At 38.5% G+C, this 21,515-nt stretch overlaps 1 protein-coding gene across 1 annotated transcript; it reads right to left on the bottom strand.

The window, feature by feature from the left end:
* Positions 1-20,598: 20,598 nt before the first annotated feature.
* Positions 20,599-20,994, bottom strand: LOC138885585 (uncharacterized). Its single transcript, XM_070166548.1, has one exon. The coding sequence runs from the start codon at positions 20,992-20,994 to the stop codon at positions 20,599-20,601; it is 396 nt and encodes a 131-aa protein (XP_070022649.1).
* Between the last annotated feature and the right edge of the window lie 521 nt (positions 20,995-21,515).

The raw sequence follows: 21,515 nt of genomic DNA, 5'->3' as shown, positions 1-21,515 counted from the left end.
CGTAAGTCTTATTAGTTGTCAAGACCGATCTCTATAAGTAAATATAACCTTACATTATCCAAGGTTCTATAAGGTCTCATCTCTTCAAGCTTATTAATGTAAGAGGCAATTGCTCGTGTGAGAGAGCCAATCTCGCGACTTGTTCAACACACTTTATCAACAAAACATTCATCACATGCATACGAGATATAAGAATAAATTCAAGAGTCAAATATTGATGAGCATATTATAATACTAAATTCATTTTATAATACATAAATATGTTCATATCCTTCGCAAACCTAGAGCCATAACATGTTTCTCAAATAGGTCTCTGGATATCGCCTTTGTAAAAGGATCAGCTATCATGCTTCGTATGAATGTACTATAAATTTATCTCTACACTTGCTACCATGTCTAATCATAAATTTATACTTGTTTTGTCTTGCTGTGATACTTAAGATCTTTTGTGTATACAATAGCCACTTGACTATCACAATATAAAATCATGGGACCCTGAGAGTTCTTTATAATATCCAAATGCTCAAAGAATCTCTTCAACCAAAAAACTTCTTGTATTGCAGACACACAAGCCACGAACTCAGCTTCCAACGTTGAAAGGGATGTATATGTGTGTTTCTTACTTTTCCATGATATAGCATCACCATTAAGTAAGAAGACATAACCGGATGTTGATTTTCTATTATTTCGGTTGAAAATTCTCTTCACAGCTTTCCAATGATCTCTTGAAGATTGGATTGATACCTGCTAACCAGACCTACGGCATAACAAATATCTGGGTGATTACACATCATAGCGAACATCAAGCTCGAGACGGCACATGAATATGGGACTCAAGACATGTCTTCCTTTTCATTTTCAGTCATGGGACACATTTCAAGGCTTAAAGTTTTACCTCTCGCTATAGAAGTATCCATGGATTTGCAACTATTCATGCGAAAACGCTTCAAAATTTTCTTTATATAAGTTTCTTGAGATAGATTCAATAACTTTTTGGAACTGTCTCTTTGGATATTAACTCCAAGGATATAGTCTGCCTCACACATATCTTTCATGACAAATGGCTTTGAAAGACATGACTTGATAGTTTTCAAATATTGGCCAATAAAATATCATCCTCGTAAAGAGAAAGAACTAAAAATATCTCATTGGACTTCTTCACATAAATGCAATGGTCTTCACTGATCATGGTGAAATCATACGAAATCACCTCCTGATGAAATCTCAAATACCATTGCCTTAAATATAGCTTCAGTCCATAAATAGATTTTTTTTCAATTTACAGACCTTCTTTTCTTGGCCTTTAATGATGAAACCTATATGTTTTTCCATGTAGATTTCTTCGTTTAGTTTTCCATCGAGAAAAGGTGTCTTCATGTACATTTGATGTAATTCCAAATCCAAACGTGCAATAATAGCCAAAAGTAAGCGAATTGAGGTAAATTTCACAACTAGCGAAAATGTTTCCTCATAATCTATTCCAGCTTCTTGAGTAAAGCCTTTTGCCATCAATCGTGCCTTGTATATTTCTATTGACCCATCTGCTTTGTGTTTAACTTTGAGAACCCATTTGTTGGCAATGTCTCTACAACCAGGTGGAAGGTCAACTAAATCCTATACTTTGTTGATTTTCATGAATTCTAATTCTTGTTTCATTGCTTTCACCCTCTCATCTTTTCCATGGCTCGATAAAGCCTCAATCACAGACTTTGGCTCATCCATTTCTGTAGGAGATACCAAGAAAACGTAATCTTCAATCTCATAAGCACGTTTCTGTATTGATAGAAACTTAGCATCCACTAGACTGTATAGTGAACCGAAGTTTCCACTAAAGATACTGATGGACCAAACTATATAGCGATCTGGTCCTATATCAGTTTGGTACAGTGCTAACTACTGAACCAGTATGTAAATGAGACACAGGATAAGTTCCCACTGCATAGAGAAATAGATTCTCTATCAGCTCCCACAGTAAGCAACATACTATAAAACCAACAAGTATAGGAAATCAGGTTCTCTAATTGTTCCACAGTAGCACTGCAGTAAATAAAGAACACAGAGGATTTTTACGTGGAAAAATCCCAACTCAAGGGGATAAAAACCACGACCTACACTTGTAGGATTTCAACATCACTAACTTGTAAACACCTATTATAAGCCACTTTGTAATGACTCTATTATAAAGAATTCAACTAACTTGTGGTACTCTTACACAAGCCACTTTGTGACTCCCTAGTTACAAAGAATTTAACTAACTTGTGATGCTCTCACCATAAGCCACTTTGTCACTCTAACGTTACAAAGGCTTTTACTCACTCTAACTTGTTATAACACTTATTACAAGCCACTTTATAACTCTCTAGTTACAAAGACTTTAACTTATGACTAAGCCTAGTCACAACATACACTAAAGAGTTTACGAATATTAGGTTTCCTAAAAACAGCTTCAAAGAAAGCAAGATAGGAGTTACAATGAAGAACAAATAACAAAGACTCAACAAACCTAAGGACTTAAGATATCTTCGATCTTGGATCAGGTCCTTGAGGTTGAAGCAGTTTTGTTCTTGAGAGATATTATTGCAAGCACTTGAGAGAGGATTTTCGTTTATGATTTTGCAAGTCTTGGAGAGGGATGCCTTGTGTCTTGCACCAGGTTTTCATAGCAAAAGACATCACCTTAGTGATGTCAAATCTTGGTTAGTACATGCCTCTTCTCAATGGGAAGTGGCTGCTGTACTGTCTGTATAACTATTGCATGTACAGTTGCTAGCAGTCACTTTCTGTAGTTGCTTTCCAGCTATACTATTGACTTATACTTCTGTTAGGGGAATACAAAGGTATTAGATCCCTAATCTGATTCCTGTGAATCTAAAGGCACACTACCCAAATTATCTTGAGTCGATTAACTTGAATGATTGTACCAGGCATGCTTTAGGTCCTTTATATGGTTCTCTCATGAAGTAAGTTGTTTTACCTTCCTTGATTTATACGTGTGTGACATCACTTCCAATGATGTATGCAAGGTGGGTAAAAATCCTTCCATAGAAAGTTGAGTGCTGCACTGTTCCTGTGCAGTAGCGTGTGCAAGCAACAACTTTCCTGCTGGAGAGTTGACTTCATACAGTCTCCTCGGGAATTGGTAGGAACCAGTTTCCTCAGCTGTTCCTTCCACTCTGAAGAGTTGAGTTATATCCCACACTGGATCCCAACCTGGAACTTTGTGATCTCGACGTCTTGTAAATGTGTAACAGGTTCCTTATCTGGTTTTGGATGGTAAGTTTGTGAGATCATCAAAACATAAATCAAAGTACCTATGTCCAAGGTACTTTTAACGTATCAATTTCCCCCTTTTTGATGACGACAAACTTAGAATTGATATTTCCTCTGAGAACCAGATCTCCATATTGTTCCATATATGAATCAGCCATATTCCCCATGAGAACCGAACCTAAGGAGCTGATCACAACTTGTTCCTCAAGACTGTTTGGCAAATCATCAAAACTCAAAGTACCATAACTTATCAATTTCCCCTTTTTTGATGAATGACAAACCCGAAATTATTCCCCCTGAAAATCAGGTTCCTTATCTGCACTGATCACATCTGGTCCGTACCAGTACGTTGAGAACGTTTGTCATCATCAAAACATGACATAGTGTAACTTAGAGCAATTTACCCCTTTTTAATGATGACAAACCCAAAATTAATATTCCTCTTGAGAACCATATTCCTCAAATGTTTCCCTGCAGATCAGACCTAAAATCAACATATTATCAGCACGTTCCCCCGGCGAAGCAGAGCCATTTTTCATGCACAACACAACATATGTTCCTCCCCCATGTTGACATTCCTATATACTATATAACTTCCCCCGTTTGGCATCATTGAAAAGAATAACAGAAGAAACACAACCAAACAGAAGTTCAGCAACATTAACTCAGGCCACTTGGGCAACACAACATAAACAATAACAAGAACAACAAGTGAATATCAGTGCATAAAATAGAGTGATTGCCATAGTGTGTAATTATAATAAAAACACGATAGTTTCAACAATACATAATATGACAATTTAAACAACTGAAGTACCAATGTTATCAAATATAGGGATCAAAAGAAGATAAGAATACAAGGGAATTTGGAAGGACTGAAGGACATGGATCACTGGGCAGGAGGAAAAGTAAGGGGCTAAGGCCTTGATGAGTCTGTCCATTCGTGCATTATTCTCCTTTGATCAATGATCATCTGCTCTCTCAGTTCCTCCACCTGTTTCCTCAATCATTCATTTTCACTCTTCAACTTAGCATTCTATTCTGCCAAGGGTTCTCGAGGTCCAGGTTCTCAACCTATTTGAGTATGTTGAGCCATCAATCAGATCACCAAGAATCTCCCCAAGCATCATCTTAACAAGAACAAACTCAGTCCCATGCATATATAGCATCATAGTATAACATAAAACATAGAAGTTTTTTTTACTTCTTCTTCAGAAACATTAGGACTTGTAGGAACAAAGAGGTGATTCCAATTTTTGGAGCTCAACAATGTCGAGAAGTTCCTCCATTTTTTCAGCAATATCAGAGTCAACACTCTTCCTTACAGCACTGTTTGATACTTCAACGTCTTCTCCCTCCAAACCTAATGGCTCAACCTTTTGCTTTTGTGAGGAACTAGGTTCCTCGCTTACACTACCCTTTTTATCCCAATGCAGGCATGTCTCCCTCTTCTTTTTCTCAATCTGTTTACCCTTATCATATGCTGCATCTTTCTCAGCCAACCCCCCCCCCCTTTTAAAAAAATTCTTTCCCATAGGAAAATATTTAATTTTATTCTTTCTTCCACAACCACATCAGCAGGTCATACCAATTCATCATCAATCAACCTACTTTTCATCAATCCTTTTTAGTGATTCGGAAGTTCATTTATACACAGAACTCAAAGAGAAAACATCATTATTAAAATCGACATCATAAAAAGGACTTGAGGGATTAGGTGCCTCATTCAGTCCTAACATTTACCAATTTCTCCATCCTTCAAGGCTTTCACAAATCCAGCAACAACTTCAGCCTTACGCCCTAGAATATTAGATCTACCCTGTTCCCTTTCAGTTAAACTTCCATCAAAATCTGATTCTGATGGAGTTAGGTTTTTGGAAAGTGAGAGAGTTGGGTTCACTTCTGGTATATTTGGAAAGAAGGATTATTATGTGACAAGGTTGATTTTGATTTTGAAGAAAAGAATCGGTTTTATTTGGGTGTAAGATAGAAAAAGTGGTTTTGGGGGCAACAGGTCAGTTCAGAAAAGGTTTAACATTTTGGACTTCAAATTTAGGAGGAGAGGCAAGATAAAGGTAGAAACAAATTAATGACATGACACTTCAGTAGCTTAAAAGGCATATAAGTACCGAAGAGACTACTAACCTGAGTCACAGGAACCAGGTTCCTTGACGGTTTTTGAAAATTTTGAGCAAAGACTCCTAGAAGTGAAAAGTCACTCTTACTTATTTTTGTCCTGAAACTGCCATATGTGTATACCTGTAACAGTATAGATTTGAGTTAGATGTCGCCGAAAAACACTTTTTAGCATTGTCCCTTTTCTTCTTAACATGGCCAATCGTCAAGGGACTAGGTCCTTCGTTGAGCTTGATCAACCCCAACTCCAGACGACTTCTTTCAAAATGTTCCCTGCTCAGCGCCTTGGTGAAGATGCTTGCTACCTGATCCTTTGTCTTCCAAAACTTCATACAAATCAGAACCTTTTCAATATTATCGCTGAGAAGATGGTGTCTGACATCAATATGCTTTATCCTCTTGTGTTGTATCGGGTTCAAGTTGTAAATAAATCAATGTCTTCAAGATGTTGCTTGATCTATAGTGAATGAGACCAACAAGAAGCAACAACCACGTATTCAGCTTGAGCAGTAGAAAGAGCCACACAGTTTGTTTCTTTGTACACCATGACATCAAGTATGACCCTAGAAAATGTGCCATTCTAGAAGTGCTTTTTCTATCACCCAAATATTCAACATAATCAACATCAACATATCCAACCAATTCTATGTTATCTCCCGAGGGATAGTAGAGAACCAGGTCCTGCATCCCTTTGAGATATCTTAGGATTCTCTTGGCAGCTTTCAGATGAGATTCCTTTGGATTAGATTGAAACCCTGAACACAAACCCATACTAAAAACAATATCTGGTCTGCTACAGAAGTGACTCTATGATACCTTGATACATGGTCTGATTTATAGGGGAACCAGGTTCATCTAGTCTAAACAAGTAGCTATGGCGATGGGAGTGTCAATGGTTTTGATGTCTCCATGTCAAATCTCTTCAGCAGCTTCTTGCTTCAGTTGTACATCTAAGAAGAAATTCAGTTCCCCCATCGTACTCATTTCTAACTCACTTCCCATGAGTTATGCACATTCTTCACATTGGGAGTCAACTGTTGCTCCAAAGATGATTCCATCAACATAGATCTCCACAATGAGTAGGTTCCTTCCTGATTTCTTCAAAATAAGAGTGTTGTCAATTTTTCCTCTTGTAAAGCCATTTTCTAGAAGGAATTTTGACAACCTTTCACACCAAGAACGGGGAGCCTGGCTTCCATAACAGTTCTGTCAGCAGGTCGTGGAACCAGATTCCACATACTATTCCTCTCAAGTTGACAGAGCTCTTGTTGCATAGCTATAATCCAGTCAGCATATTTCAATGCTTCATTGATATTCTTAGGCTCTATTTGAGAGAGAAAGACTGAGAAGGCAAGTGAGTTTCCTGTCTTTGATCTGGTTTGAATTTCTCAGCTGTTGAAGTTCCATGTACAACATCCACAACTCTGTTTTTTGCTTTAAATATTGTGATTAAGGGACCAGGTTCCTCTATGTCGGCTAGAGTCTCGTCTTTAGTTCTGAGGAACAAGGTCCATGTAAATCTGGAGTAATCACTCATACTGACGAGAATATGCACCTCTTTCCTCCTCTACTTGGCATCCTCATAGGTCCACATAGATCCATATGAAGGATATCACGTGGCCTGAAATACTAACTTCCTTTTTGGTCTTGAAAGAGGATCCGACTTGCATTTCTTTTACACATGCATCGCACACCCTGTGATCCTTAATGCTTGATTTGAGAAGACCGTGAACTAGGTCCTTCTTGACTAATTTGTTCTACATCGTGAAACTTGCATGACCGAGCCTTCTGTGCCACAGCTCAGCATTATCATTAACAACACTCATACATCCAAGATCCCATTGTGACAGATTTGGGAAATACCCAGCAGAATCTCTTAGAGGACCAGGTACTCTACTATTCAATGGACTCATACTGTTCCCAATCCTTTCAACTCCCAGAATGTATCCCTTCTTGCCATTTTCAAAGAATACACTCCCTCCTTGTAGGGCATTCACTGAAAGGAAATCGTTTATTCTTCCAGTTATGAGCTTCGAGCAGTCACTATACATGTGCCACTGTTGACTGCTCCCTTTCACTATTCCATGCACACTTACGTCAATGATTAGACTTAGGAACCCAATCCAGCTTGGGTCCCTTATAATGATAGAACGGGCGGATTAAACTTCTTTTTGCCCATGCAGGCAACACATATTTTCTTTTCAAGGAACCTGGTTCCTCATCAGTATGCCTTTTTTCAACAAAGACTTTGTTTTTTTGCAAAGACTGATTTTTAACTTTACAAGAGTCCTTGTAATGACCGATTTGACCACAGTGAGGGCACAACCTATTATCAGCCACAATTACATACTTCCTATGGGGATTATAGGAGGTTTTAGCCTTTTGGAATCCGGTGCCTTGCCTGTTTCCATCATTACTCCTGTACATAGACGTTATTACATTAGAGGACCGGGTCCATTTAAGTGACTTATGAAGATCATTTAAACCCTTTTTAAATCCTCCTGAAGTTGTCTATTCTTTTTAAGCTCAACAACAAGACTTGTTTTAACTTTCTTAAGCTCACTCACAAGCTCAAGTTGAGCCTTTCTATCCACCTCCTCTCTCTCAGTGTTGTCCATCCATTTTTTTGATTGTTTTTTCAACAAGTTATGTTCTCTAGTTACTTATTTCACTTGTTCCCTTAAATCTTCAATGGAAACTAACATATCATCCTTTTCTTGCTCATTAGCTGCAATTTTCTATACTAGAGAATTCTTTTCTTTGCTAATGTTCTCTATGGTTTCCTTCAAGTCAACAACCACTAGCATCAAATCATCTCTAGATTGTTCAGCATCTCCTAGCTCTATGATTAAGGCATCATTATCATTAACAAAATTATAATATCTATCAATTAGAGCATTTGTTAATGACATCAATTTCTTCGATGAGTAGGACTTCAGATTTCTCTGAACATCCCTGAAATTTACCTCATCACTGTCATCCTCTTCATCCTCATCAGATTGAGTCATCAATGCAAACAATGAATCATATTCCTTTGCTTTATTTTGCACTGCCATCATGGAGCTTCTTCCTACATCTGGTTCCTCTTCTAATTCACTTGAGGAGTCTCCCCATGCAGCAAAACCTTACTTCACCATGTTTTCAGCAACATCTCTTCTTTTGAATTTCCTATCAGGGTTTGGGTTCCTTTTAGCTGCTTTAACAGTGTTGTTTTTGTAATTCTCTTGTTTCAGAAGAGGGCAGTCTTTAATAAAGTGTCCAGGCTTTCCACACTTATGACAACAATCATTTCCTTTGAAATTCCTGCTGGAACTTCCTTTCTTTGGGATCCCACCATTTTTACGAATCATCCTCTGAAATTTTTTTGGTCTATCGGTTAATTGACTTTCCTCGAAGTTTGGTGGAGTAGCCATGTAGATAATTTATAGGTGCTAACCTTTTAGAAAGAACCTGCTTTGATACCAATTGATGGAAACTTAGCATCTATCAGACTGTATAGAGAACTGGGTTCTCTATGAGTTTCCACTAAAGATACTGATGGACCAAAGTGTATAGCGATCTGGTCCTATATCAGTTTGGTACAATTCTAACTACTGAACTATTATGTAAATGAGATACAGGATAAGTTCCCACTTAATAGAGAACCAGATTCTCTATCAGCTCCCACTGTAAGCAACAGATTGTAAAACCAACCAGCATAGGGAATCAGGTTCTCTAATTGTTCCACAGTAGCACGACAGTAAGTAAAGAACACAGAGGATTTTTACGTGGAAAAATCCCAACTCAAGGGGACAAAAACCACGACCTACACTTGTAGGCTTTCAACTTCACTAACTTGTAAACACCTATTACAAGCCATTTTGTAATGACTCTATCACAAAGAATTCAACTAACTTATGGTACTCTTACTACAAGCCACTTTGTGACTCGTTAGTTACAAATAATTTAACTAACTTGTGATGCTCTCACCACAAGCCACTTTGTCACTCTACAGTTACAAAGGGCTTTACTCACTCTAACTTATAATAACACTTATTACAAGCCACTTTATAACTCTCTAGTTACAAAGACTTTAATTTATGACTAAACCTAGTCACGACATAAACTGAAGAGTTTACAGATTTTGGGTTTCCGAAAAATAGCTTCTAAGAAAGCAAGATAGGAGTTATAATGAAGAACAAATAACAAAGACTCAAAAAACCTAAGGACTTAAGATATCTTCAATCTTGGATCAGGTCCTTGAGGTTGCAGCAGCTTTGTTCTTGAGAGAGATTATTGCAAGCACTTAAGAGAGGATTTTCATTTATTATTTTTCAAGTCTTGGAGAGGGATGCCTTGTGTCTTGCACCAGGTTTTTATTAAAAAATACATCACCTTAGTGATGTCAAATCTTGGTTAGTACATGCCTCTTCTCAATGGGAAGTGACTGCTGCACTATCTGTAGAACTGCTGCGTGTACAGTTGAAGGCAAACACTTTTTCCAACCAGGAACCTATTTCCTCTGCTGTTCCTTCCTCTCTGAACAGTTGAGTTATATTCCACGCTGGATCCTAACTTGGAACTTTGTGATCTCGAGGTCTTGCAAATGTATAACAAGTTCCTTATCTGGTTCTAGATGGTAAGTTTGTTAGATCTTCAAAACATAAAGTAAAGTACCTATGTCCAAGGTACTTGTAACCTATCACGTATATTTTTTCCTGGTGCTCTTTCGTAGTTTAAATTTGGAGTCGTCAGAAGGATTTTACGATTTAGAACTCCTACTCCCACTTGGGTCAAGAACAAGATCTTGATCAATTTGATTATCAATTGTGCCAGAAGACACTTGCTGACTATCTAAGTTCAACATTTCATAAAGAGGCTCTCATTTCTTTACCTTGCCCTTTCTTTGGAAAATTATTTTCCAGAAATGTGAGATCTCGTGATTCAATTTCAGTAATACTTCCATCCTCTGATTCACCAATGAACACATACCCTTTGGAATGTTCTGAATATCTTATAAAGTTACACTTCTTACCTTTTGGACCTAATTTACCAAACTTGCAAAGAGAAACTTTTACATATGCAGCACAACTCCAATGCCATAAATCTTTTAAGATTGGTTTATGACCAGTCCATAGCTCATAAGGAGTGGAAGAAAATAGTTAAGAAGGCACTTTGTTCAATATATACGTTGCAGTCAATAACGCATCTCCCAAAAAGGAGATAGGTAAATTTGTCTACGCCATCATGGACCTTATCATGTCCAGTAGTGTTTTATTCCTCCTTTCCGCTCCACCATTTTGTTGAGGTGTGTAAGGAATAGTTAATTGTCTGGTAATGTTGTTTTCATTACATAATTCTTCAAATTCTTTTGAAAGATATTAACGCTCTCTATCGGTTCTTAAGGTCTTAATCCTTTTGTCTAATTGATTCTCAACTTCATTTAAATATTTATCAAAACATTCAAGTGCTTCAGATTTATGAGAAATCAAATAGATATAACCAAAGTGCGTGAAATCGTCAATGACCGTAATGAAATATAAAGCACCATACCTAAACCTTACATTCATTGGACCACAGATATCTGAATGGGTTAATTGCAATGGAAAATCAGCTCTCTTAGCCTTTCCAAATGGTTTATATGTAATCTTTCCGGCAACACAATTTTCACAAGTTGGCCTTTTAATTTTAGAGAAAGAACCCAAATATCCTTCCTTAGCCAATCTATTTATTCGATCATGCTCTGTGTGACCTAATCTTGCATGCCATGTAATAACATTAACATCATTATTACTAGAATAACATGCCTCAACACAACGATCAACATAATAGTTATATGTAGAAGGATTACAATCTAACATAATAAAACCATCATAGCGATGTCCAAGACCATAAACAACATTGTTTAGAGTAATTCTAAGACCATTGCGACTAAAGTTCAAATTTAAATCCAAATTTAGAAGAACAGACACAAACACAGAGTTTTGTCGAATCTCTGGAACATATAGGACGTCATGCAACATCAAAGATCGTCCACCACACATGTCCATTCTACAAGTTTCTATCCCTTTAACTTCAAGCTTTGTATTATTTTCCACATATATATGCCTTGATCCAGGTAGAACTCGATGAAACTCTATAGACGCTTCTCTATCATGGCTCACATGGTCGGTGGCCCATGAGTCTAGAATCCACATAGGATAAGATTCAGTTAGTAAAACAGTGCTAGAAACGTATATAACACTTAGAGATACGTTTTGAAATGCTACCTTTTCTGGCTCGGTGCTGTCACGAGCAAAATGCCCTAGAACTGGACAATTGTAGCACTTCGTTATGCTCTTATGTTTCTTCTTGTAGAACCATTTTTCTTTCTTGGAATTTGGCTTGTTTATTTTCTTGGAGGATCCTTCTCCGGTCTCCTTACCCTTTCCATCATTTTTCCAGTTTTTCTTGTGTTTAAAGCTTGATCTCTTTGTACCACTTGATTCTGCCACATAGGCATTAGATATAGCTTTAACAGCACTAAGCTGCTCGTCTTCAAGCTCCACATGATGGACAATATAGGCAAAAGTTTTAATGTTATCATTGTGGGTCAAGTTAACCTTAAGATGTTACCAATTATTGGGAAGAGACCAAATCACTGCCTGAACCTGGTGCTCATCTGAGAGAACATGGCCAGCACTTTTGAGTTGAGCAATTATATTTAACAAAATCCATAGATGTTGCTTGACACTGTGATCGTGACGCTTTTTGTACATGTCAAACTTGATTGTCAGCTATCGAAGGCGAGTCACAGTTGTACCCCTATATGCCTCTCTTAAATGTGCCCACATGGCTTGAGTAGTAGGATATTGCTCACATACGTGGATGAGATCATCAACAACCGAACTTACAATAATTTGACATGCAGTGGAATCTTTTTCCAAATATTGTAAGTTTCCAGATCCCTCCTGTGTTGGGCACGTTACCCTCCTCTGGGTGACTCATAACATGGATAATACACTCAAGAGCATCTTGCTCTTCGAGTACATACCACATCTTACGACTCCAGATGTCGTAATTTTCACCACAGTTTGTCACCCTTGTTCAAGTCAGCAATGATACTTTTCGATGTTATGTCTGTTATGAGAGGTAATATTGCAGTCAATTTATGCATGTAATTACAAACTCAAGCAAATTAATTTATAATATTAGTTCTACATTTAGTATAGAATTGAAAGGTCATTACGTTTCCATTCATCATCTATATCTAAATATTTTAATTAATATTAAGATCACTTCTTAGTGTATACTTTATTTCAAGTCTCAATCTATTACAAGATAAAATAATAAATAATATATGTATCTGGTGAGACAAACAACATAATTTAAATTTTATTAATATAAACATATAATAACGATTTACATATTTGCTAGGACATCTTTGTACCAATTAAATACTAACTCTTGCAAATATATGCTAAAAGGTGCACTAGGCCAAATATCATAATAAATCTCAGTTAAAATTTCACCCCAAGGCTCTCGAAGAGAGTCCGTTAAAATAGCTAATGCTTTCCAATCAGTAATTTCTATGTAATTAGCCAATTCAGCTCTTTTTAACTGAAAAGATGTACATGTTATGGAATGGAAGCATCAAGGCCCAGTTTAAATTCGTTAAACTCCCTAAATTTCTTTTCTCCTTCCCTTCGCTCAGCCTTCTGTTCCCTTAACTCATTTTTCCTCGCTCTTGGAATATTCTTGATGACTTCAGTCTCCGAGTCTGAATCATCACAGAAATAAGTCCTGCGACGACGTATCCTTCAACATTTTCCCCTTCCTTGACTTCGAGAACTCTCACTTGGAGTAATTCGAACTTGTCCATGTTCAACCATATCTAAAATAGGACCAAGAAAATAATAAGAATGGCTAGAACCACTTAATGTGACAACATATGTCACAATAACTCGTAGAAGTATTTAAATCTAAGGGATATGGCCAAACAATTTGCAAAAAAAAAAATCTATACTAAGACCAATCCATTAATAATTTAGATTCATAGTCTTAGTTCATCGAATCATTTCTATCTTGTAATAAATACCAAAAGGATATCCAGAAAAAGAAATAATACATCTATATGTATAAAAATCGATGCGACATAAGATGTGCATACACCAATTTATATGTGGAAAAAAAATTATGCAGTACAAAACTTAATGTTCTGGCTTCTTAAAATTGGTCACTGCACAATGCATAACTTAACATGCAACATAGAATTATGTTAAGTCACAACAACATAATCTAAAATGATAATGCAACGACGCAGTAATTAAACAAAATTATTTTGATGACCATTATTTACAACGCATATATACAGTGTTAGTCAATGGCTATAAAGAAACATAATCGTTTTAATCAATAATAATGCTATCATCATGTCATCACTTCAAAAACAACTCTAAAAGTCATTAAATAGGCAAACAGAATTCTATTCGTTTTGGTTCACCAATTGCCTTATGTGAAATAGAAGTCTTTTGTGTTTTAAAAAATCTTTTCATTGTCTTTTCTTAATGTTTGATCCATAAAAAATTACCAAATCCCTTATACCACTTTTTAAAAAACTTAATGTTTAGAAGTCTAGAATTTTATCTTCTTTCTGGAATCTAACACTAAGACCATAACAATCAAATTCTCTTTGACACGTGGGAGGAAACAAATGATTGTTAATGCGGTTAACGTGGAAAGATTAAATTGGGTAGGACTAAGTACCTACTGTCATTGCTTTTGTCGAAAACAAAAACTTTTCTACCATAGATAGTGATAACAAATTACTTCACTCAACTATGTATTCAAACCAGAGTACACCATACATTGCTCTGATACCATTGTTAGATAAAAATGAGGGGTGAGAACAACGAGTTGTGTTTCTTATTGACGTAGCGAAAACCGTTGAACTCATCACCAAAAGAGTTGCCCCAAATCAACCTTTAAATCACTAGGAAACAAAGTTAATTTTTCACCAATAAATGCCCTAACTTCTGTGTGTTTTTTGTGTACAAAGGAATAGACAGAGATAAAATTCCAACGCTTAAGTTCTGTGTTTCCTCCTTAACATAAATATGCAGAGTAATAGCAGTTAAGGAAGATAACCCACCACTCCCTTTTTCGCACGTTCACTTTAGTGGGAGTTTATGATTTAGTGGTAACTTCTCTTAACCTCTCTTATGTATCTCCTCTAATTGGGTTGGGTCAGCTCACATAGAGCGAACGACAACCCATAATCCAACATTTTGTATTCTAATAAGTACATGTGCATATTGAGAGGATTCAAATTAAGATATATCCATATATGGTGGATGTTATAAAAGAAAATTTTGCTTCTATAGTATTGTATACGCGAAATTGAAGGGTCCAATTTCTCACTATCAAAGCACCTCAGAAGACCGTCTCGAGGTTCCGGGGGTACAAGGCTACGATCGTGATTCCTCCCTCGAGGTTCGTCGATGCTCAATCTTATGATAATGTCAACCACAGCCACAATAGAAAAGGGGAGTTTCCAAAGCACGTGGCTAGGACTGATAGAGCCTACAAAGCTACTCTAAGACCTGAGTCCGGATATCTCCATATCTTTGTAATTAACTGTCATGCCCCAACCTCGGGAGGCGCGACCGGCGCTCAATCGAGTGAAACCAACTGAGCAAGCCTTATCAAATACTTCCTATCCAACTTAATGCGATTAAGGGATCCGATGCCGTTTAATTAGACAATAAAAGGGGTAGTACATTCAACATGGATAGCTAATTTTATAACCCAACCTTAACTATAGTTAGGCTTCCAAGATTCCATACAGTTATAGTTTAGAAGAAAGTAACAACACAAGGTTACAAAATGGTTCATTGACCTATCCAATACCAATACATAACCCACACAAACGTCTACGGAGCCTCTAAGGATACAAAAGACAGTGATAACAATGCCAGCAACAAGGTCCGGCTATACCTCAAAAGTAGAAGTCTACAACAAAAGATGTGAAATATAACCCCTTGAAGGAGAAAGTGGCTCACCAAGACTTCGTGAATAAGGTACTCCGCTACGCGCGATCGACACTATCTGGAATGGAGCCACCAACATTCATTTAAAAATATAGTGCCCCCGATAAAAGGGACGTTAGTACCATGGAATAGTACTAGTATGTATAACTAGACACCATCTAGTTAGAAAAAACTTTCATACCAAACATAAAGAATTCACAAATATAACTCAACAGCTTTAAACGATTACAATATTATCAATGTAGAAGAATCATGCAATTTTCACATTATGTTTCCATAGCCTTTTGTTTGGGGCATTTTGTACTGTTCATCCTTGTTCGCTATACCACCGCTAGCTTGAGCGGAGTCCGATCTCAACCCGATCGGCTAGGTTGCCTCATTTAAGACATACACCTCAATCATAATCTCACTTCCCTTTTTATCCGGTGTTCAATATCAACATATTACCACCATGTGTGCGGCATGGCGTCCGATCTCGACCCGATCGGCTAGGCCGCCTTACTAAGGCATTTCCCTTTTCCCTAATCATCTCAATTCAATCTTTGTTTCACAAATATCATTCTATAGGCACTTGGGGTCACAACTATCACGTCATATATTTGGCACTAGGCCATATTTCATATCTTTCCCAATTTCAATGTTAGATTTGTAATTTAGGATAAAAAGTGCACACAAGAGCAACTAAATTGTAGGCATAAAGGAGACTTCACATAGAGGGTACAACATATGCAGCTTCAATTTCAATTTAAGGTCAAAGCATTTCAATTCATGATTCATAGTCCTTGCCCCTTTTCAAGTTATCAAGAATAACATATTGATCATATTGAGACACACTTTCCATGCATATAAGGTTGCAACACTAGTTCAAGTGAAATAACAATCAACACAACATTTCGATTTTAATCTTACCGTATTCACACAACCACCGATAAAGCTCAACCGAGCTTTCCTTAATCCTATAATGTTCCAGAATGTTCGCACTTCAATCTATTTAGGCAATATAGCACAATTTAACTCATAATCAAGAAAATATCATAATCTAAGCTCTCTTGAGCATTTTATCGAGCATTTAGTGTTCATTAAGGCCTTATGATTCTTTTATGCAAGATTACACTAGCCCATTACCCATGCCTCTTTATTTATAATTCCTCATATTCTTCAAGAACACATGCATGCAATGCCCCTTATCCCTATGAATTACCTCTCTAACGACCCCTTATAGCTATGTGTAAAAATAAGAGCTGAGGTGATGAAGTTTTACGTCTTGGGATGAAGGTTTAGGTCCCTCACTTGATTGTCTTCAATGATTTAACAAGGATTCATGGAGTAATTTTGATGGAAATCACTTTCCCTCTCTTAGACCCCTCTCTCTCTCCCTTTAAAAGTGTCAGGAATTATGCTCAAAATGAGCTATTGCACAGCATATGCGATCGCATACTTGACATGCGCTCCGCAAAATGGACCGCAAACATTGTCCCAAAAACTGGACACACTGCCCGGGTATGCGACGAAAATGCGGTCTGCATACTTGTTCTGTGGTCGCATAATGCACCGCAGAACTACATTCACAAAAATTTCAAGGGAATTATGCGATGACTATGCGGCCCGCATACCAATTATGCGATCACATAATTAGCCGCATAGTTAACCTCAAATTGACCAACACACTGACTGGTTCTGCGACGACTATGCATTTCGCATACCTATTATGCGATTGCATAATGGACCGCAGAACCGCACATTTTCTGGAAAACTTAGATTCTTAACTTTTTAACGCACAGATCAATCCAAAAGGTCCGAACCGCTGAGAGCTTATGAACTCGGGTTTTTGAGTAGCATTTCACGGGGCCTTACATCCTCCCTCACTTAAGATCATTCGTCTTCGAATGAGGATCAAGGTTCACTTATTAGTAATCTTTATGCAACTTCAGCTTTTCACAGCATGAAACATATCCACAGCCCCAAATTTGGCTAACTCTCTAAATTTCCAAAATTTTTGCCAGAGTTTCCTTTGTATCTAGGCCTATCCACCTGTCAGAGAGCCCCAGAAATATATCCTAACAGCAGGTACACATTCTATATACATAATATAACTAACACAATACTAACCATGATCGCATAGGCGATATATAACCAGAACAGGACAATTTTACATAGATCAAATCAAAAGATAATAGTTCATAGGATCTAAATGCATAAAAAGCTACTACATGACTATTCAAACAGCTATGGGTACTTCTTTTTCATTTTATCATCGACTTCCCAAGTGGCTTCCGTAACTTGCTGGTTTCGCCATAACACTTTCACGGAGGCAATTTCCTTATTTCTCAATTTCCGAACTTTCCTATCAAGAATGGCAACTGGAACTTCTTCATACGACAGTTCTTCATTAACCTCAATAGTTTCAACTGGCACAATAGTGGACGGATCTCCTACTACCTTCTTCAACATAGACACATGAATGATTTTGTACGATCCTTTGAATGATTTTGTATGGTCCGACATACCTCGGACTTAATTTCCCTTTCTTTCCAAATCGCATGATACCCTTCATGGGGGAAACCTTCAAAAATACCCAATCATCCTCCTTGAACTCCAAATCTCTGTGACGAACATCCGAATATGAATTGTGACGACTTTGAGCAGTTTTCAATCTCTCTTTAATAATCTTGACTTTCTCCATAGCCTAATGCACGAGATCCGGCCCTATCAATTCATCTTATCCAACCTCGAACCACCCAATGGGAGACCTACATCTCCTACCATACAATGCCTCGAATGGTGCCATCTGGATACTAGCATAGAAGCTGTTGTTGTAAGCAAATTCTATGAGTGGCAAATTGTCATCCCAACTACACTTGAAATCAAGAGTACAAGCACGCAACATATCGTCGAGCGTCTGAATAGTCCACTCTGCTTGCCCGTCGGTTTGAGGATGAAAAGCTGTGCTAAGATTTACCTGCGTACCCAAACCTTGCTAAAATTTCTTCCAAAAGTTGGCTGTGAACTGAGCCCCTCGATCTGAAATGATTGAGGCTGGAGTGCCATGCAACCTGACTATTTCCCTGATATACAACTGAGCATACTGATCTACTGTGTCGGTAGATTTAACTGGAAAGAAGTGTGCTAATTTCATGAGCCGATCCACGATCACCCAAATTGAGTCGAACTTGCGCGGTAACCCTACCACAAAATCCATTTTAATCATCTCCCATTTACATATTGGAATTTCTATGCTTTGAGCCAATCTACCGGGCCTTTGATGTTCGGCCTTCACTTGTTGACAGTTCGGACACCTTGCCACAAAGTCTGCCACATCCCTTTTCATGTTATTCCACCAATAAGCCTCCTTGAGATCATGATACATTTTTGTAGAACCTAGGTGCACGGAATACTTGGATGTGTGAGCTTCTGCCATGACCCTTTCCCGAAGACCGTCAATATTAGGAACACATAGGCGGTCTTGGTACCGTAGGGTACAATCATTCGAACCAAAGGAAAAAGTTGTGGTCTGGTGTTTATGAATCCCCTCTTTCAGTTGTGCTAACAATGGATCGTTGAATTGCTTCTCTTTCACCTCCACCACGAGCAACGATTTAGCCCTATCTGCATAATTATCCCTCCTTCACTAGGGTCCTCAAGACGAACCCCCAAACTAACAAACTGACGAACCTCTCGGGCCAACGGCCTTAGATGCGCCTTCAAATGAGCCAAACTTCCCATAGATTTTCGACTAAGAGCATCTGCCACAACGTTAGCCTTTCACGGGTGAGAGAATATCAATGTCATAGTCTTTGAGTAACTCTAGCCATCTTCTTTGCCTCATATTCAACTCCTTATGTTTGGAAATATATTGGAGGCTCTTATGGTCTGTGAACACATCCACATGGACCTCATATAGATAATGTCGCCAAATCTTTAGTTCAAACACCACTGTTGCAAGCTCTAAGTCATGGGTCGAGTAGTTCTTTTAATGATTCTTGAGTTGCCTGGAAGCGTAGGCTATAACCTTGCCATTTTGCACCAACACACACCCGAGCCCGATCCTTGAAGCATCGAAATACACCCCAAACCCCTTTGTACCCTCTGGCAGGGTTAATACCGGTGCTGAAGTCAATCTTGATTTTAATTCTTGGAAACTCCTTTCACAAGCATCAGACCATTGGAATTTAACTGCTTTCTGCGTCAATTTAGTCAATAGAGAGGCAAGAGAAGAAAACCCCTCCACAAATCTTCTATAGTACCCGGCTAAACCCAAGAAACTGCGAATCTCTGTTGGAGTAGTAGGCCTAGGTCAATTTTTCAGTGCCGCAATCTATTGAGCATCAACCATAATCCCTTCCCTAGAGACGACATGACCCAATAACGTGACGAATTCAAGCCAAAATTCACATTTCGAAAACTTTGCATACAGTTGATGTTGCTGAAGAGTCTGCAGAACTGCCCCGAGATGGTTAGCATGATCTTCTTGACTTCGGGAATATACGAGAATACCATCAATAAATACTATCACGAAGGAGTCTAGAAAAGTCTTGAAAACTCGATTCATAAGATCCATGAAAGCTGCCGAGCCATTTGTTAGCCCAACGGACATTACCAAGAATTCAGAGTGCCCATACTGAGTTGTGAAAGCTGTTTTTGGAATATCCTGCTCCCTTATCTTCAGTTGGTGATACCTGGACCGCAAGTCAATCTTTGAAAAACACATAGCACATTGCAATTGGTCAAACAAGTCATCTATTTTGGGTAGAGAGTATTTATTTTTTATGGTGGCTTTGTTAAGCTGCCGGTAGTTAATACACATTCGCAACGACCCATCTTTTTTCCTTACAAACAAAACCGGTGCACCCCGTTATGACACACTCGGCAGAATGAAACCCTTTTCTGGCAAATACTTCAATTATTCCTTTAGCTCTTTCAATTCAGCCGGTGCCATTATGTAAGGTGGAATTGGTATAGGCTGCGTGCCTGGCATCACATCAATCCCAAACTCTATCTTACTGTCTAGAGGAACCCCAGAGAGCTCATCTGGAAATTCATTCACGACAGGTACAGACTCAAGTCTAGGTGCCTCGGCAAAAGTGTCTGTAACATAGGCTAAATGATAGATACACCCCTTCCAGATCATCTTTGCGGTCTTAAGGTAAGAAATAAACCGACCTTTAGGCACTACATTATCCCCCTTTCATTCCACCACGGGATCATTAGGAAACTCAAGCCTCATAGTTCTAGTTCGACAATCAAGCTTGGCAAAACATGAGTAAAGCCAATCCATTCCCATTATCACATCAAAATCAACCATCCCCAATTCAATGAGATCGACAATGGTATCCCTACCACGCACCATGACAACACAACTTCTATAAGCTCGAGTAGCCAAAATTGACTCACCAACCGGAGTAGACACCGAGAATGGTTCATGAAGTTGTTCTAGTTCTATCCCGAATTCCATAGTAACAAATGGGGTAACATAGGACAGGGTGGAACCGGGGTTAATAAGTGCATACACATCATGGGATTGGACAGTCAGAATACCTGTAACAATATCTGGAGAAGCCTCTACAGTCTGGCGACAACTCATAGCATAGAACCAGCTGGGCCCTCCTGAACTTTGCACACCACCCTAGTTGCCCTCGCCTTGCGGGTGCTGGGGTACCTCGAGCTGGAGAGGGGGATGAAGATGTAGCAGTTGCTGGACTAGATGACTGAGGTATGCCCCTACCTGCTCCCTGGTGGGATACACGACAATGCCTCTGAATATAACCCCTCATCCCACATCTATAGCATATAGGTAACTCCAAATAGCAAGTCCCTGAGTGCATCTTCCCGCACCTGGGGCACGGGGACCTCTGATGCTGCTGGGACCTCTCTCCAGACCAACCCCGCTGATGGGATCCCCTATTGCCCTGATCGGGCCTGAAGCGACTCTACTGCTGCTGGATAGGCCCTGATGGCGGTGCACTGGCTGAAGACTGTGCAACAGACTGGGATGACCCTGATGATCCTCCCCTGAAAGCTGATCTTCCCCCACCTAGTGACCCCCCCATGTTTCCCGTAAACCGGGCCTTACTGTTACCCTCTCTCTCCATCCTGATCTTCAAT

The sequence above is a fragment of the Nicotiana sylvestris genome, chromosome 2, assembly GCF_000393655.2.
Source record: "Nicotiana sylvestris chromosome 2, ASM39365v2, whole genome shotgun sequence".
In the NCBI taxonomy this organism is placed as follows: Eukaryota; Viridiplantae; Streptophyta; class Magnoliopsida; order Solanales; family Solanaceae; genus Nicotiana; species Nicotiana sylvestris.
The sequence above is the reverse complement of the archived record's forward strand: the minus strand, read 5'-3'. Positions and strand labels throughout refer to the sequence as shown.

What these genes read in the sequence shown, in the direction of transcription:
- LOC138885585 (XM_070166548.1), bottom strand. Translation starts at nt 20,994, where the DNA reads ATGAGTTGTCGCCAGACTGTAGAGGCTTCTCCAGATATTGTTACAGGT.